General features: G+C 46.6%; 1 protein-coding gene and 1 long non-coding RNA gene across 7 annotated transcripts in view; one reads left to right on the plus strand and one right to left on the minus strand.

The window, feature by feature from the left end:
- The first annotated feature begins 213 nt into the window (after positions 1-213).
- On the plus strand, positions 214-9,973 carry LOC308189515. The gene is made up of 2 exons (XR_013946421.1): positions 214-5,959; positions 6,876-9,973. It is a non-coding gene; the product is annotated as an uncharacterized lncRNA (long non-coding RNA).
- The window catches only part of NKTR (natural killer cell triggering receptor), a 41,409-nt gene continuing 32,382 nt past the window's right edge, over positions 9,526-18,552 (minus strand). For 4 of the 6 annotated variants that reach the window (XM_080579579.1, XM_080579580.1, XM_080579578.1 and 1 more), the window contains 5 exons: positions 14,822-17,749; positions 14,485-14,580; positions 14,104-14,163; positions 13,421-13,519; positions 9,526-11,955 (listed from right to left, as the gene is read on the minus strand). In XM_080579579.1, the coding sequence (XP_080435705.1) occupies positions 11,877-11,955; positions 13,421-13,519; positions 14,104-14,163; positions 14,485-14,580; positions 14,822-17,749 (3,262 nt within the window). In that variant the 3' untranslated portion in view covers positions 9,526-11,876. The remainder of the gene's footprint in view (positions 11,956-13,420; positions 13,520-14,103; positions 14,164-14,484; positions 14,581-14,821; positions 17,750-18,552) is intronic. The other 2 variants (XM_080579581.1, XM_080579582.1) reach the window with 1 other exon arrangement.

Here is an 18,552-nt window from a genome sequence, read left to right on the forward strand (position 1 = left end):
AGATTTAAAATATATATATATATATAAAAAAAGAGGGTTTTGGGTTGTGAAAGGGTGAGTTGGGGAGGTGCAGGGGGGCAGCAAGCTCAGTTTTCTTAAAAAAAAATAAAAATAAAGTAGGGGGGGGGGATGGGGGTGTGGAGAGCTCTCCTGCCAGCGTGGAAATGCAACAGGGATCCTCCGGGTGTGGAGAGGGGTCTGGGGTCGGGGGGGGCGTGGGGTTTAAGGTGCTTTTGGGTTTTTAAGGTGCTTTTTAGGAGTGGGGGGTCGCGGGTGGGGAGCGGCATGCCCCCCATGTGTCCCAAGCGGGGTTTTGCTCTTTTGCCCCTAGGCCTGCATGGTTCCCCCTGTACCCCCATCCTGGTCCCCCCACCGCACAACACCTCCATGGGGGCAGCAGCGGACCCCCGAGGGGTGACCCCAAACCCCCTGGGCTGCTGTGCCTCCATCCCACGTCCCCGGCCCCTTTCCCCCCGTCCCACCCCGCGGGCGGCAATGCCGTAACGTCTTGCACTTGTCTGGGCCGCGCTCGGGTTGCCGTGCGCCGTAACTTGTTCCAGATGTGTTCGGCTCCGCGCACAACGTCGCCGCGGCCACGTCCCGCCTGCGCTCGGCTTCCTGGGTTTAGTTAGTTCGTTTTTGGTTTTAATTCCCCCCGTCTTGCGCTCAGCTCCGCTCTATAGGAAAACAATCCCAGTGGAAGCAAGCAGAGCTTCTCCCCTATCAAAAAGCTTTTCCTGGGACGAAAGCATGGCCTGGACGGCGTGTCCCCTAACCTGGCCGCGTTGCCAAAAGCTCCACCAGCTTCTGGGGGACACGTGGTGGCCATACAAAGCCCTGGAGTGGTGCTGGTGGGCTTCTTACGGGGTTCCTGCCCTTTAGGGGGATGCCGACCCCACCCCTCACCTGGGCTCCTTGCCTTTGCCAGCTGTGGGTTTTCCTCCACGGTGTGGGAGAAGCTGCGCCCATGGTGGCCATGGCCACCAACGCAAGGGGATGTGTCCTCTGGGCACCGCCAGCGACACTTTTGGGTGAAAAACCGTAGTATGAGAGCAACGTTCCTAAAAGATGAAGCACGCCTGGTTCCGTTGGCCAACGCTGCCCTACGTGGGGTTTGGTGGAGCAACTTCCCAGCTCTGCCCACAGAGCCCAGCCGGCCCAGTGGGGTGGTTTTGTGGCATGGCAGAGGTGACTCCATCGGGTTTGGGGGCGATGTGGGATGGGGAGCGTGAGGGGAAGGCCGTGGTCGTCCTCATGGTGTGTAGGTATCCTCTGAACCCGCTCGCAGCTCTTCTGCTCCTCGTCCTCAAGGCAGGAGACACCTCCGGGTGGATTTAGGCAGACAGGGCGCCCTGCGCCCCGCCTGGTCTATCTCCTGGGGGCTTTTTTCCCTCATGGTCGTCTGCTGGGGTCTCTGAAGGGGTAGCTCCACGCTCGTGGTGCAAGGATCTGGAAGGTGTGGAGGCATCAGGGCCTTGTGCGCACCCTCACTGACCAACAGAAGGGTAACGGGGCCTAGCACACCACAGAGGCACCCCAGCCCCGGGGTCACTTCCCACGCTGGGACATGGGTGCAGCGGCAGTAGAGAAGCCCTGGAGGTGGCGGTGGGTGAGGAGCAGAGGCAGGGGGGTGCTGGTGACATGGCGGCAGCCTTGGGTCCCAGCCCACCTCGAGGCAGCATGGTGCCCGCGAGGGGACACCTCCTGCTGCTCCCGCTCTTCATTTTTCGCGCTGGGCCGTGAGATGGCAACCCAGTGACCCCATAAGGTCATCATAAACCTTAAATGAAGGCCCAGGCACAGCAACAGGATGCAGGATAGAGGCCGGGGGGATGCGGGACGGAGGCCGGGGGAATGCAGGACGGAGGCCTGGGGGATACGGGATGGAGGCCTGGGGGATGCGGGATGGAGGCTGGGGGCGTATCGCCGGCTCAGCAACCGGGTTCCACTCAGCAGCTGATTTTCTGGGCAGGCACCACGCAGATTATGGAAAAGAAGGGATCAAATCAGGCCAAGAGAGAGAGAAGAACAAAAAAAAAAAAAATAGGGAAAGCAAGAACATTCCTGGAGGCTCTCTGGCCTCTCTCCCTGTAGCCTCCAGAGAGGAGGAGGAGGAGAGAGACGAAACAAAAGGCACGAGAGGAGAAGGAGCCGAGGAGGCGCTCGGGTGAGGACGGCGGGGCTCGAAGCACCGCGGCGGGACGCGGCCGGAGAGGCCGGGAGGCCCCGGGGGTCGCGCCGAAAGCGCTGCCCTTTTATGGCCCTTTCATGGAGGGCCGCGGCGCGGATCCTGCCCTACTAAGGGAAAACGTCGCCCGCTTCGGCGCTCGCAACGAGAACACCCACAGCGAGCAGACGAGCTCTCACAGGACGGCTGAAATACGGCCGCTTCGCGTTGACCCCAATTCTTCCCTTTTTTTTTTTTTTCCTGACTCCAAACTGGGTAAAAAAAAAAAATAATAATAAAATTATTTAAGCGGTTGCAGGTGAACGGCACCGGATCAGCTTCGCCAAGGCCACCCGGGGCTGCGGTCCGAGGCGGGGAGGAGGTCGGCACCCGGCCCCAAAACACTGCAGGGCTGGCCCCAAAATGCTGTGGGGTTGGCCCCAAAACGCTGTAGGGTTCACCCCGCTGAGTGCATTCCACCTCAGCCCGACCCTCACACTTATTTTCCTTTCAGGGGGTGAGGATCCCACCCCGAAGGCCCTTTTCTCCTGGGCTGGCGGGGATGGGAAGGGGACTGCAGGCACCCCCCCCCGCACCCCATCGCTCCCCCCCGCAGGGAGCTGCTGCAGCCAGCCGCAGCCGGGGCTCGGCTCCCAGAGGAGCTCTTATTGGATTGCGGGCCCTGTTTTCTACAAATTCCGTAATAATTAGGTTTGCTTTTTATACGCCACGATGCCAGCATGAGGAAGTTTACTTAAAACCCTTGAATGATGAGAAGACCGAAATATTACAGGAAAAATTGCTCAGAGGAGGAAGGGGGAGGAACCCCCCCCACACACACCCCGCTTCCAGATTTCCTGAAAAACATTCAGCTTGTTTTACCCCTGGAAAAGTAATCGTGGAGTCACCGATTTGCTTTTTGTGCTGATTCAAGGTGCTGCTGAAAGCAGAGGGTTTTCCACCTTACTTCTTTTCCTCTGCTCCCTCCGCAGCTCTGGGGGCAGCCCCAGGCCCGGGTTTGGGGTTTTTCCAGGTGGGTGACACAAAAGTGCCACAAGGGGCAGGAATGGGGCCCAGCCGGCATCCCCCCGCTTCTTGAGCTGCTCCTGCTCGTCCCTGGGGTGTTACAGCAGAGGGACAGAGCATCACCGGGTCAGGTATTGGGGGGAAAAAAGCTCTTTTGAGTGTCGCTCAGCTGCAGGTTTAAAGATTGAGGCCTCTGCTCTGGGTGCATCGGGCCGAGCCGAGCTGTCCTCGCTGCTGGTGTGTTGGAGGAGCTCTCCCCGTTAACAACTCGACTTGGCAGTTTTGACATTTTGGGGAAAGAAATATTTGTTTTCTCCCACCAGACCTGTCTCCAGCCAGTTTTGGCTACTGCTTCCCTGCACGAACAACTCCTGCTGCATTCAGGGCGCCGGCCAAATGTGAATTCAACAAAACTTTGCCTTTTTTTTCCATGGAAATGTATGTGGATTCTAGGTGGGACAACCACAGGATTTTATAAATATTTGTTGTTTTTAACACCCTTGAGAAGACTTTTAAAGACAACAAGTTGCTGCAGGACAAGACCGAAGGCCCCTTTATTGCTCAGCAGCTGGATAAAAGTCGGCAAGCAGAAGGCAGGGCTCGGTGGCCACTTTTCAGGATGGAGAAGGCTTGGCCGGCACCAAGTCTGGGGTTCTTCGCCATCCTCATCAGCAAGCCGGTGGGTGAGGAGCACAGCCACAGCTCACGCTCGCAGGGGAGCCCTCCCGGTGTCCCCAAATGCCACAGGGATGGTGAGCGACCCCACGAGGACCTCAATAAATGCAAAAGCAGATGCAAAAGTTTCAAACGAATTTTGGTACAGGAATGCATACGGCAAAGCATCAGGAGGAAAGAAGTCCAGACCACGCTTATGTGATGCCTTGGAGCTGGCAGCTACAGCTGAAATCCCGGTTGCCAGCTCAATGTGTGGCCAAGGTGTGCTTTAGGTGGCAGGTTGCCACAGGAGCTAGAAACGTTCATGGACTCAAAAAATGCTGGAGAAATGCTCGGGCCATCAGTATGCTTGCAGACCCCAGAGGGAATGGGCAGGCTGCTCCTCGTTGGTGCCTGCAATGTGAGGATTGCCGCTGGGGGAGTAGGGGGGCATGAGCTGCAGGTATTGCCTGGCCTGCTCTCTTGAAGCATCGTCTCCTCCTGTTGCTGCTGGAAGCAGACTCTTGGGATGGATAAAATGTTAGCCAAAATCAGAAGGACACATCCGGATGGAGAAGGAAACTGCGGGGTTCTCCCAACTCACCGAATCATCCAGGCTGGAAAAGACCAAAATCACTACGTCCAGCCAGATGCAGGCGGATGACTTCTTACCCCAACTAGACCCCATCAAGTCCTACAAATGAGCCGGAGTCCTCATCCCGACCCCTACCAAAATGCACACGAAGCGGCTCCGGCACCGCGCCGCGCACGCTCAAGGACTGAACTTCCACAAAGCTCGGACACGCGCCGCGAAGGTGACTTTCCACCCATCCATCGCCCAGAAACCTGGCGAGGAAAGTCACCTCCAGCCCCGGCGTTGCTTGCCGAGGAGCCAGGTGTGAGAGCTGCGCGGGTCTTCCCAGCACGGGGCTGGCGGCTCAAAGGCATCTTCACACCGCGAAGGACGAGAGGCGGCATTTCATTAGGCAGGAAGTTAGCAACCGACACCTTGATTGAAATAATTAGCAAGATTAAGAACTACAGGAAATACCCAGAGCTGCATTTATAAGTCAAGAGCATCTCCAGGGAGCTGGGAAAACTTCACCCCGGGTTGGAGCCTGTGCTGGGGAAGCGAAGGGCTGCGGGATGCTGCGTGCCAAAAATGAGCCCCACCGTGCCTGGGCTGCCTGCTGGCCCATTCCGAGCACACTGGTCTCCAAGCACACCCTAATTTTTACCTATTTCTTCAGAACAGATCCTTACTTGTCCCTTAGATGGACATTTGTGCCCTCGGGACACCCCACCTGGTGCCCAAGGCCAGGCTGGATGGGGCTGTGGGCTCCTGGGCTTGTGGCAGGTGCTCGGCGGAGCGGCAAAGCAGGTACATGCGAGGTGCGTTCATTTCTAAGTAGTTTCGGTCCCCTGTGGCTCAAATGGAATGGAATCCATGGGGAATTTTTCCATCCCGTTAGGGCTACGGATTGGGAGTGGGAAAGACGAGCTCAGAGGCCAGAAGCCATCTCGTCCAGTAAATACTTGCGCAGAGAAACCGGGCACGAACAGGGAAAACCAGCGAGCGTCCCTCCCTCGCTGACACCGATGGCCGTGGGAGACGGTCCCCCCCGACAAAAACTTCTGGGGTGAGGAAGAGGAACATGAAGTACACGAACAGTTTTATATTAATGCTAAAAGCAGCAGTAAGAGCTGTCGGACTGTGCACGGACGCTCAGCTTTCCAAAGCTGAAGGAGCTGAGAGGCAGCGCCCGAGCGTGACCGGCAGGCACCGGGCACCTCGGGGCGACGTTTCGCAAGCTCCAGCAGCCCCGGCTCAGGTCAGACAAGCTCGAGCCAGAGCCAAGTTTCAGCTCGTTATTACGAAGTGGAATTAAGCCCCAGAGCAACTTATCAAAAACCGTGCCCAGATTTGGCACGGGGGAGTTAAAACCGAGGGGAGCGCCGCTCGCGAGGCCGCGCTGCTGCCACCGGAGGGGTGGCAGGGACCCGGTGACGTGGAGCCGGGGGGAAAACGTTGCTGGAGGAGTTATTTACACTTCGCCATGAAACCGGAGAGATACACAGCCCCGGAGTCCCCGGGGAGCCGTCCCAGGCCTGGTACCGCTCAAAATATTTTTTTAATAATTACTTGCATGAATAGCGAATTCGCTTATTACAGCTGCAAACGATAGCGAGCCGGGAGGGACTTCCAGTACTGGGGAGGATGGGCTGAGACTTCAAAACAAGCTTTGACACATTAGAGAAATGGCTTGGGAAAAAAAAAATAAAAAAAAAAGGAAAAAATAGGCTGCAATTCAGTGGAAACAAAGGAAAAAGTTGGTGCTTGTGTAAGGCCAGGGCACAAATCTGCGGGAGCAGAGCGGGGCAGGGCTGGCACAACGCTTCCCAAAAGGTCATTTTCTCTCCTTCTCTGACCTCAGGAAGTAGTGGTGATGGGCTCCAGCAGCAGCAAAAGAGCTTCGGACATCAGAAAATACCTTTATTTATTTATTTTAAACAGAAGTTCAAGGAAGGGCTGGTTTTGGCACTGCAGCTGCCGAACCCCAGCGCTGGCCCATTTCACGGACAGGGGGGATGGGAACTTGCGTGATTTACCCCAAAAAAGGGGATGCTGCCCGGGGCAGGAGGAGACATCCCGCAGCAGGAGAGGGCCCTGGGGCTGGGAGCTCAGGCACCCCCCATTTCCAGCAGGGCAGTTGTTCAATGCTATGGCTGGGGATGGAAAACAAGAGCGGGATGCGTGCAGCTTGCTGCAGGAGGTGTAGAGGAGCCCTGTCACTCAAGCAGATCAAAACAAGCTGGATTTCAGCATCAGGAGGCACGCTCGGCATAGCTAAAGCTGGTTCACTAGTTTTTATTTATTTATTTTTACTTCTTGGCTTTGTTTCTCCCTTAGTTTAAGGAATTGCTCACTACTTCTCCCCAAACCAGAGCTAAGCACACTCCTAACGTTACCAAAACTGCACGTTATAGCATAGAGAATGAATTTTCCCCCCTGCTGTGTTTTCTTTAGACGGTGGAAACTGTCACCAGAGGAGGCTGCAGACCTCAAAGCACAAGGGGACAACAGGGACAGAAAACGCACGCGTGCTTTGGGGTGCTGGTATTACAATGGGGATGTGCAGCTCCTGCAAAAGCCAGGGGACTTTTCTGAAGGATCCCATTTTTTTCCTGGCTCTTTTTTTTTTCCTCCTGGTGCACCTGCAGCTCGGGTATCACCACGGCCACATCCAGGCCCTCGGCTCTTTCAGACAAACACCAGCGGCCTCCCCGTACAGAGCTGCCTCTGATCTCAGCCGGTATGGGAGCGCTGATTAAAAAAGCTTTCATGGTGCCAGGTAGGGCAGGTATTTCTGCCGGGCCCTTCCCAAAAGGGCAGGGCGTTGCTCCTGGAAGCAGCCCCTTCACCCTCTCCCGTTTCCGAAGACCTTCCAAATCGTCCTCCAGCTCCCTGCCGGCCTCCACCGTGCTCCGGGGAGCATCCGTGGGGAACGCTCCCTCTCCCCGTCCGCCCCTTGGTGGAGTAAGGAGAGTTGTTTTTTTTTGGGGCAGCACCGTGCTCTTTCAAGGGCACGCTCACATCACAGCAAGCAGCAATTAATGCCAAATTAACGACGCCCCCCCCCCCCCCCAGTCTTCGTGCCTCTGCTGCAATTGTGAAATATTGCTTCCATTAAAAACAAACCGAAAAATAAATCAGAGGCTGGTTTCGTGCGCGCAGTCCCATCGCAGAGGGCCAGGCAGACCTTATTAAATCCGTGGTCGGGTCCCTTTAATGGTTTAGGATTTTTTAACAGTTTTGCCTTCCCACAGTCAGGCTCTGCTCGAGCATTTCAAAACCAGGGAAAACCATGACTGTTTCACAACCGTATGGAAAAAAGAAATGTATTTATATGGACGTTAAGTAGAGGTGGAGCCTGCAGAGCTTTATCTCCTCGTGATTTAAATCCCAGGCAGCGCTGGGTTTGGAAATTACACCAGCTGGATCACAGAGTGCAGCTCAAGGTCATCTAAACACTGCGCTCGGCTCCCAACTGTAAGCGTGATCATCACGCACCACCAAAGCCATCGAGAGAAATTTAATCCACCGCCAGATACTTGGTGATCTTCAGAAAGAGCACTTCAAACGCTTCTTACCCTCGAGTGCGACAACGCAAATAACCCTTGTTTAAAAAGCGATACGGGAGCAGGAGCGAAGGCTCCCTGCGTGTAGATATGGTAGGAAAGCTGCATTTATGCCGGGGCCCTGTAAATGCATGCTTTGTGCAAACCAATTCCTCATCTGATCGACAGCCCTGCAGCCAGGCAGCTCGTTTGTTATCTTCTTATTCTCGACAAGTTCGGAGGAAAGCACGTTACCTGCAGCTGGAGGCGGCGCGCCTGCCCCGCGGAGCTGCCCCACAACAATACTCCGGGTGCTGGGCGGCAGGGAGCCTATTGCCAAAACAACCAGGAACACAGACCTGACCTTCGGAACCAGATTTAAAACACGTTTCCCCCATCCCAAACCCCTGTTATAATCAAGCAAGAGCTAAGTAATACACTACAGGATTAAGATTTTTTTTTTCTTTTTAATAGGAAAAAGCCCTTAACAAGGAGGACGTAGCAGGGTGGCACCTACCCTATTTTTTAACGGCGCAGCGCCCTGCCGCCAGCCCGCAGGAGGGGACAGCTCGACCTCTGCAGGAGCAGCCCCGCAGCCCCTGGGCTGCTCCGCTGTCCGCTTTCTGCACGGCCCACGGCTGCTCAGGCACAGAAGGGAACATTTTGCACGCAAAAGCGAGCGAGGCTGACTCTCCGACAACGAGGAAGAGGAAACCTGTTTCGTATTAGCGCAACACAAGTTGTCTGACATTTCTTCTGCTATTTCGTCCGCCATCTTCCCTCCCAAACCAAGGTGGCCCCTCAGGCTTTCCCTACCTTGAATTCCCATTTTTACACCTTTTATTGCTACGGCTCACATCACCTGGTGTTACTTCTTTCTCCTGAGTGGAGTTTCTTGTGCTGCCTCCCCCAAAGCCATGTTCCCATGTCTGGGAAATGCCAGGTCAGCCGGATCATGCTGAGGCCTAAATTAAACAGGGCAACACCTCTGCTTGCCCTCGCCCATAAGGAAATCCATTTTTTAAACCTTAGATCAAGGCAATTCATCTTTCCATTAGGACAGAGCTGGCATATCCAATGAAATCCAGTTTCCCTGGAACAGAAGGTCTGCAAGACTAATGGATTAGCGTGCTGAGCCATTACATCTGCTGACTTCAACCGACACCACATCTCCCATGTGCTACGGAAACGATGTGGGAATGTAAATTTGGGAAAGAATATTTAGCAGGGCAGTTAAACTCCGCACATTCAGAGATTTCCGCCAAGATCTGTTAAGTGTATCTGTTCACAAAGGGTAAGAAACTGTCATGTACCGTGAGGAAACGGCGAGACCTCAAATCACTTCGAAATTTCAAAATATTTGTTCCTCCGATGACTATTACGTAAACCTAGTGCGGAGTCCTGCAGAGGAATTGTTCTCTATCTAGGTCAGGAGAAGGAAAGACAACTTGCAGTCTTGCAAGGGACAAGCAGCTACAGAAATTGAAGCGCATCTCTCATTTTCCTGTACGTTTCCCTCAAGCAGCAAATGGATTTTTCCAGATTTAGAGAAAACAGCATTTGCAGATATGTACAAAAGTTTATTTTACAAACAGCAACTACTTTTGAATAACAAAATTGCAAAAACAGACCGACATTAGAAAACCAGCTCCGTGGTGCATTTTCTATTTGAAGCACAATTTAACAGAACTCACCAAGTAAAAATACTTCCCCCCCTTCCCTCACATCCCTCCCCAGCCATCTACCAGATGGAACTTCTTTATAAAGCTTTAATTCAAGATACGAAATAGACATCGGTAACATTGCAGCGATTCTGGACAACTACAATTGATTGACAATATATCTATTTCGCTACCTTTTCCTGGCCTTAAAAAAAATCAACTTAGATCTGAAATGTGACAAAATCAGATTCTGGAGCAATTTAGTTTGAGGAAACGTTGAGTGACAACGCTTACGTTTGTAACTTTTGTTACACCACTAGCCCACTAGTGCTATTTTCTCTGTAGGGGAAAAAACAAATTACTTAAAACTACGGAACTGTGACAAACGTTACCTTGAGTTAGCAAAGAAATATTTATTTGAGACTCTGAAATGGCTGCTACCGTTCAAAAAGAAATCTGCAAACATACTGATTTGAGTAATGCATTTGAACATTAAGTACATTTATAAGAACCTTACAAAATACTGATTTGAAAGGACTACGTGCAAGCAGTTTTTCATTGAATTACAAGCGCAGGAGTTTAAGTTCAGGACTTTGGGTTCTTCTAAAAAGGGGGAAAACTGTGTGACAGATTCCGTTTTAGGAACCTGTGCACAAATGTCTTATTTAGCTGGTCATGTACAGACGTGCAGGGCATCATCAGTCTTCAGATTTCACTTTGAGCTTTCTTTTCATGTTTCAGAAGTGTACCAAAAGCTAATTCGGAGTAGCTTAATTCAATAAAAAAACAGTATGAATTGATGTCTAAGCAAGAAATTACTACTTTTTATTTTCAAAGCTGTTGGGTCCTGATGAGATTAAAAAGTCATTTTCAAGGTTTGACAACATTCAAGAAAACTAAAGCATCTCAAGGTATTACAGAAAGTCAGTAACGAAAGTAGTTATAGTACAACAGTACTCATTAGCTCTAATAAAGCTACGTTAGTATGTTTTTGTTTTTACTACAGACCCCGCTTTTCAGGGTACGACATTATGCCATTAAAAAACGGTCTCTTAGTATACAACTTTCTAAACACTGAAAAACTTTATAAATGATTTTAAATTGACTCAGTCAGAATATTGCAAAAAAATTACGCTCTTCAGCTTTAAGTCTATGTTTTTTGCAAGCCATTTACCTGTAACATGTAGTCATTTTTGGTATTAAACTTCGCTTGGAAAGTACTTTCCACACTTTATCAGGCATCCCAGTATTTTCGTAGTCATTTCACTTTAACAATACATAATTCAGGACCTGCACACTGATATTCCCTCTGGCAAATGGGATACATCTACAGACATTTTATAAAGGAACCATTATGGTTTATTTTCTCAAAACTTATCGCTTACGTTTTTAAGAAGTGTTTTGAACAAACTCATATTCAAGTTTACACCATTCAACTTCAAAATGTGTTGAAGTACGCCAAGCGCTGCCGTAGGAATTTAAGTGGGACCGCTCAGAAACACTTCTTTAGCCTCTAAAGAACGCTGCAATTTAACACAAACTTGGCTTTTAAATGCAAAAGTTTAGACAGGTTGGATTTTGAGATCAAAACTAACTCATCACACTTTCGCTCGCTGCTTGTCAGTTTGACAATTCCTGTTGTGTGTAACCTCACCCTTCTGAGCAGACCTCTGTAACACCACAGCACAGGAAGGATTAAGACATCGTGGCAGTCTTTGTTTTCATCAACTAGCTGCTGTATATACACTCTATATAACGCAACAGTCACACAAGACAGCATGGAACCCACCTTCCAGCTCTAAAAAAAACATTTTAATAAACTAGAAATGCCAGCCTTTGTAAGAAGTTCTTCACAGTTTTATAGTTGCTAACGTATTGAACAGTAACAGGCAGAAAGCCTTAAGGTGTTTATAAACATACTTGAAGACAGTACTGGTTGCTGCACCGAGAAAAGTGGCGTCAGCAAACTCACCTAAGTGTCATTCATGGCTTGGAAAATCCGATTCGAGGAAATAAAACCCTTTTTTTCTATTTTGTAAAAGTAGCGTTTGACATAAAAAACAGTTGAGTTGAGCTTCAGTACTTCTCTCCTTAAGTATAGTCAGTCAAGTGAGTTCACTGATAAATGGTAAAGTTTCAGCTAGCTCAGTAAACATCCTTCAACTTCACTTGTGACATCCTCAGAACAGTTCTGTTTTTAAACATAACACTGACAAACTTATTAAATACAGTTTCAATCAAAGACATTTTCAGCTATACCCACTGCTTTCACTGGGACTTCGGTTGTTGGAGTAACTGCGATCACTTTCACTGTCAGAGCCATACGATCTACAAAGAAAAGATTGAATTCTTCAAAATTTTATTTTGAGCTTTAAATTCAAAATTGCATCATGTCAAAAAATTGAAGCAGATGCACGAGACAAGAAGAAGACAGTCATGTATATAACAACTGAAACATACAATAATGGACACTCAAAATTAAAGTAGTCATTAACTTTATGTGCTGAATACCCTGTGCAACTCAAGTCAAACTGTGATTGTAACTATAAGATTTCCTCCTTTCATCAATACAGCTAAGAAATCATCCAAAAAACAGCTAAGTTTTTGTTAACGCTACCAGCTGACTAAGAAGTATATTCTAACAAATACAGTTTTATTTCTCAACCAAAATGATTTTGCAGCTCCTTGCCTTTACATATTGCAATTTGAAGTTCGAAGAAGGATCTGAATAATTAGGCTCCATAACAACAAAAGGAGTGCGTGAGTGTCTGCAGAAGGGAAATAATACATTCAAATGTTCTGGCTTATCCAAACCAAAAGAATTCCAAGCTCAGCACCTGGCCAAGCATAAAGAAATGGTACAGATTGTTTCAGATAAGCCACAAAACATATTCAAATTATACAGAATGAACTTTAATTAGACATTTTCTAGCCTCACGCCTGTAAGGGAAGCTTTCTGAATGGATAGGCATATCCTAATCAAGCATTGTTTCTCTGATGCTTCCCAACATCCCAAAACACGGATTTTGGAATGATTTCCACACTTCTCATTAATATAATTAATTTCCCTTCTGACACATGAAGAAGTTGTCTTACTGTCAGAATCTGATGAGGAAACGGGTGACACCAGAGTCCATTAAGAGGTGATACTACATCATGAAAAAACGAGTATGAAAACAGCAGAGGATGAAAATTTACAGCAGCCAGATACCTGTCTGACTTACTGCTGAAGTTTATGCCCTATATAAAGATTGCATTCCACTTCTATCTCTGTTGAAATGTGCTCACTTGCACCTATGGTAATTCCCCTGGACTGAGTAGGATAATTTAGCTTAAATTTATAGTAGTGCAAACAGTGACACCAGAAGCACACCAGATTTGCTGGTTAAGATGTTCTTTCAAAACATGTTCTAGGAAGTTAAAAATTAATTCTGGATAGCGCTGTAATTTTTCACTTCCTCTGCAGATGCTTTTTGGCTAGACTGCAAAAGTGGTTTTTAAAAAAAAAGTATTCACCATCCAATGGAATTCTTCGCATACCAGGTAGCTTTTAATTTGTAACAGGGCACCTGATTTAAATCTTAAGAGCTAGTTCACTGCAGGATTTTAAAAACCACTTAAGGGCAGCATTATTAAAAAATTATATGCTTACTTTGAACATGTACGGATTTATATATGCAATATATTTTTATGGTTGGGGAAAGAGACTGTAGCCTTCATGAACTTAAAGTACGTACTTTGCAAATTCTTTTGCATAAATATGGTATGAGAGACATGCAAGTAAATAACATACCTGGATCGCCTATCGTAACTTCTAGATCTCCGATAGCTGTCACTCCTTTTACTTCTACTTCGGCTTCTGCTATAGTAGCTATCATACGTGTATGACCTGCTTTAAAGGGAAAACAAAGTCATTGTAGATTTACAGTTCCTTGCCTAAAATGTCAATTATTTCAAATGCATGACACTTAGATGCAAAGAGATGTATCGCCATATAGAATTTACTCTTGAAGGATGGGGAAAACAGGGTAATTCTAAGTTTTTGTAGAAGTTTAAATACCAGAATTCAGTATTATCAAAACAACATTAAACTTATTAATCTACAAGAGACTTAGTAAGCATTTAAAGTTTCGAGTTTTCACCACAAATGGTATGCGAAATAAAAACTTGCTTTCAGAGGTATTAACAAACAACAAAATTATTCCCATTTATATTTCATTTTTATATTCCATTTAACAATAAAGGGAAATGTGCTCACCATTATTTATGCCATACCATCCCCTATCACTGTAACACCAGTATGACTTGGTTATTTTCCAAGCGTCTCATTTATGTTGTTTTTGCTTTGGTTGCTCTCAAAGTTGCTAACACGACAGTACGTTTTTAAATGGCACAGATGCAGCGGTACTCTTACACTAAGATATTTTTACAGTAAATACATTCATTTCAGAGTTGGTACAGAACTACAATCCATACCTGGATCGGCTGTGATGACCATAGGAACTACTTCTTGATCTGCTTCTACTATAGGTTCGACTGACAAACAAAAACAAAACACTTTGTGTTAAGTTAATCAAGAACAAGTGCTGAACAGGGAAGAAGGGGAAAGAGGAGGGGAACATGATTTTCTCAGAATTCCTTACTCATACTGTAAAACATGAAATACAATTCCTTTTCAGTAACAGGAAATTTCAAAATCTGATTGTTTTAACTTGCATGTTTCAAGCAGATGCTTCAGACAGCAGCATGCGCTGCTAAGCCCATTTCCAACTTGCTCAGAGACTGAAACATCAGAGTTCTGGGCACCATTTACTGGTCTGCTAATACACCTCAAAATTAACAATTAGAGAAACTTACCTACGACTCTTGTAACTGTGGTAGGAACTACTTCGACTTCTTGACCGATCTCTACTATACCAGCCTCTGCTTCGGCTTCTCGTATAGCTTCTTGACCTACAATCAAGAAACAATGTTTGAAAAGCACAAAACAGAATAACTCAAGTGAAGAGCACAAGGACACGGGAAGCAAAAGCATTTTAAACCTTTATCTTTCAAGCTAATTATTTATCCCATACGTGCTAAAATATACAGCGTTGTTTAAAAGAAAAACATAAGCTGAGATCAAGAAAAACGTGCCTTGAGAATATTGGGAACTTTCAAGTTAACACAAAGAACAGGAACATGAATGCCTTACCTATACGAATATGTAGAACTTCGGGATCGACTTCTGGAGTGGCTGTAAGACAGAGACCTTGTTCGGTGTCTGGATTTAGATTCAGATTTACTTCGTGACCTACTGAGACTCCTGGATGGGCTATTGTCATCTCTACTTGGAGACTCTTCCTCACTGGAACTTTCTTGGTTCCTCGGCCTTCGATTTAGCCGTGCTGTTTTCCTAACCTCATCAAACAGAGATCCAGGCCTTACTTTATTTTTAGCTTTTATTTCAATCCTTAAACCTGCTGGTTTAGGCTCTGGTGCTGAAGCTACGTTCTTTACTTCTGTGGCAGCACTAATTGTAGCTGGTTGCAAGTTACCAACGCCTTGCAAAGGCTTCCATTTATTATCGATTGGATTGCTTTGTGTATTTTCAGTGATTTCACTTTTTAAACTACAATCTTTAGTGTTAGACACAGGGACAGAGTTGTTTTCTTGCTTCACTGTTTCTTTTTCTTCTTTAATACTAACAAAGTCTATAACATTGTTTCCTAATTTGACAGCATCTTGTTCAGGAGGCTGTAAATCTTTGTTTGTACTAGCACTTAAAGCCTGAGGTTTGGCAGTGAGAATGACAGGAGATGTGTCCACAACCACCTTCCCTGGTGAGTTACGGTCTGGAGTGCAAATCTCCATGTTGTCATCTGTCTGAACAACATCTTCCAACCCATTCTGGTTACCTTCCTCAACATGTTTAGTCTCATTCTTGCAAGCAGTCACTTTTATTCCTGAGTTTAAAATATTGGCTGAAGGGTTTGGATCAACCTTATCTTTATTAAGGTTACTGTGATCTGGTGAGGCTTCAGTAGTGCTTTTACCTGGAAGGTTTTCATCCGTACAAGGCTTTTCACCATTTCCCATTTTGTCTTTGACTACTTCATCCTTTTCAGAAGCTTGCTGTTTTTTATCCTTTACGTCCCTGGTAAGCTGCTTTTCCTTTTTATCATCCTTGATAACTGGCTTTTCATTTATATCATCATCATCCTCTTCACCAAACTCCAGCGGGGGCTGCCAATGAAACATTTCTTTTCGTTTCTGAACTTTGTGTTTCTTCTCCTTTTTTCCTTTGGATTTTTCTTTTGCTTTTTTGGAGTGCGATTTTTTAAGAGTTTTTTTTGATTCATGTTTGGCCTTTTTTGACTTTCCTCTAGTATTTGTTGAGCTAGAATGAGAACTCTCAGATTCGGAAGATGACAACTGCTTGCTCATCTTCCACGTACAATCAGAATCCAGATAGCCTTCTGAGGAATTTGATTTTTTTATCCTTTTGGTAACGCTAAGTTCTGTATCAGATCCTGATGTGGCCTCTCCTTCCTCTTTACCAGAGGAGGGTCTGGAATCTGCCCTACTACGCCTAGCCTCTCCCCTTTCTGAGTTCGATTCAGAGTCCCATTTGCTACCTGAATAGGATTTTCGTTTACTTTTTGCACCACCTCTAGGTTGCTCAGATGATTTCTCTTTAATGGCTTTGTTTTTAGAACGATCAGCATCCCGTTCACACTTGGATTTCTCCTCCCCTCTCACCAAACTTAAGTTGCTTTTATCCTGTTGCTGAGCATCTCCTTCCAACTGAAAATGGCCTTCTTTTTCTTGGGCTCCTTTCACTTTGCCGGAATGCTCACTGTCAGTAGAGAAGTCAGAAGACGATAAACTGTCACTCTCTTTCAGTCCTTGAGAAGACTCGTCGTAGTCTTTTGTACATTTATAAGGGAGAGTGCTTTCAGAGCTTGTTTCCTGCCTTAGTTTAAGGGACCGAGCGTTCTGATCACCCGATGTAGATTTTCTTTTGCTTCTGTGCCTATCATCATCACTAAGGGAGTAATAAGATGTTGACTCACTATAACCCGACCTGTCACTGCGGTATTTACTCGGTGACGGTGATCTGCCAGAAGAACGAGATTTTGTTCTTGAGCTAGACAGACTTCTAGACCTCGTGTAAGATCTTGAGTATGACCTGCTTCGGGAGGACCTGCTTCTCGATCGCGGCCAACTATCCGAGCTTCTATCGCTACGATATTTGGAATAACCACTTCGGTCACTATCTGAACTCCTTTGTCGTTTTCGGAACGAGGAAGAAGCGTTAGCCTCTTTAACAACAACTACACTATAATTAGTTTGGGTGGGTATTAAATGGGTTGTTTTAGCTTTCATTTCCTGAATTCGCTCATAGGATGGCTTCCATGGTTTCTGCCCAGGCTTCCACCTTGAAGGTGGTGGGCTATCACTTAAGGGTATGACAGGGAGGCTTTCTGGGACAACCGGTGGTACGACGACTTTATCTGTCGGCAGTACAACTGCTCTTACAGGGTCAGCAGTCTTGTTCAGCTTGTTTTCATTTAATCGTGTCGAAGTATTTCGTGGAGAGTTGGAAACAGTCTTTTGATGCCTAGGGCTAGGACTTGATCTTGATCTGCTTCGGGAACGTGATGATTTAGAGGCTGATCTTGATCTGGAACTTCGAGAATAAGACCTTGATTTAGACCTAGATCTGGACCTGGACCTGTAGTATGACCGAGTGTCTCTGCTTGATAAAGTTGATGAACTCTGGTCTTCCTTATCAGATTTAGACCAGTCTCTTCTGGATGAATGTCTAGAAGATGATGAAGAAGAACGAGACTTCCTCTCACGATCACAAGATGACTTCTTCCTCCTGACGAAGGAATGAGAGGATTCCACATCTGACGAAGCTGATGTTTTCTTTTTTTTCATTTGCTTGTGCTTCTTGAAATGCTTCTGCTTTTTAGACTTCTTTTTATGTTTCACTTTCTTTTTCTCTTTTCTGTGCTTTTTGTGGTGGCTGGAATATCTCACAGTACTCAGATCAGAATAGCCGTTATGTGACCAAGATCTTGATCTCCGTGATGCACTTCTTTCATCCCATCTGCTTGTACACGGGTCACTCAACCTTAAAAACAAACAAGCAAGCCCCACGCTAAGTGGAAATTCTGTAAGAACTTCGTAAGTATTTTCCCCTCTCCCTGTCCCAAGGCAATTAATGAGGTTTATGAACTATACAAATCCCTGCATTTACCACCAGACAACTGTGTTTTGAATGAGCTTGTTACACTTGTTTTAAGACATGGAATTACAAGACTATGAAGAAAGCTACCACTTCTCTGTAAGAGATGAATCCGACATCACCACCGAATTGTGCACATTGTAAACCCACGCAAAGAGATTTAATCACCCTAGTCCACATCATTTTGAACTCTGCAACTATGGGATTTATAAACTATGTTTAAATGTATTTTTTAATCACCTTATTTAGGTACTATTTAGCTAGTACAATGCAATAAATTGTATGCACTCAGTATATAAAAATGGTTTGGTAAACATTTGCAATTTTTCAGTATGTTCTTCAGTTCTGCATTTGGGGTTTATCTATCATTTTGATACAAGCTCAGATTATCAAGTCATCAGAAATTCTGGGAAGTCAGCTACATCGCAGAGCTGGTAACAGTAAAAAGAACATGAAGCTAAAACTTAATATAGGCTTTGTGGATTTGGTTGTCTTACTTATTATCAAAAAACCAGTTAACCAAGTTCAAGGCTAAAGGAAATCTGACGTGACTATCTCAGAGGAAAGCAGTAGGAAATTGGACAGGTGAATTAATTTCTTCTTAATCATTGAAGATAGTACCATCAGAAGTAACTACTCTGTGACCTTACGCTTTTTCAGCACGTGTTGATCTGCTGTCACATCACCAA

Source organism: Anser brachyrhynchus, assembly GCF_964034855.1.
Source record: "Anser brachyrhynchus genome assembly, chromosome: 2".
Classification (NCBI taxonomy): domain Eukaryota; kingdom Metazoa; phylum Chordata; class Aves; order Anseriformes; family Anatidae; genus Anser; species Anser brachyrhynchus.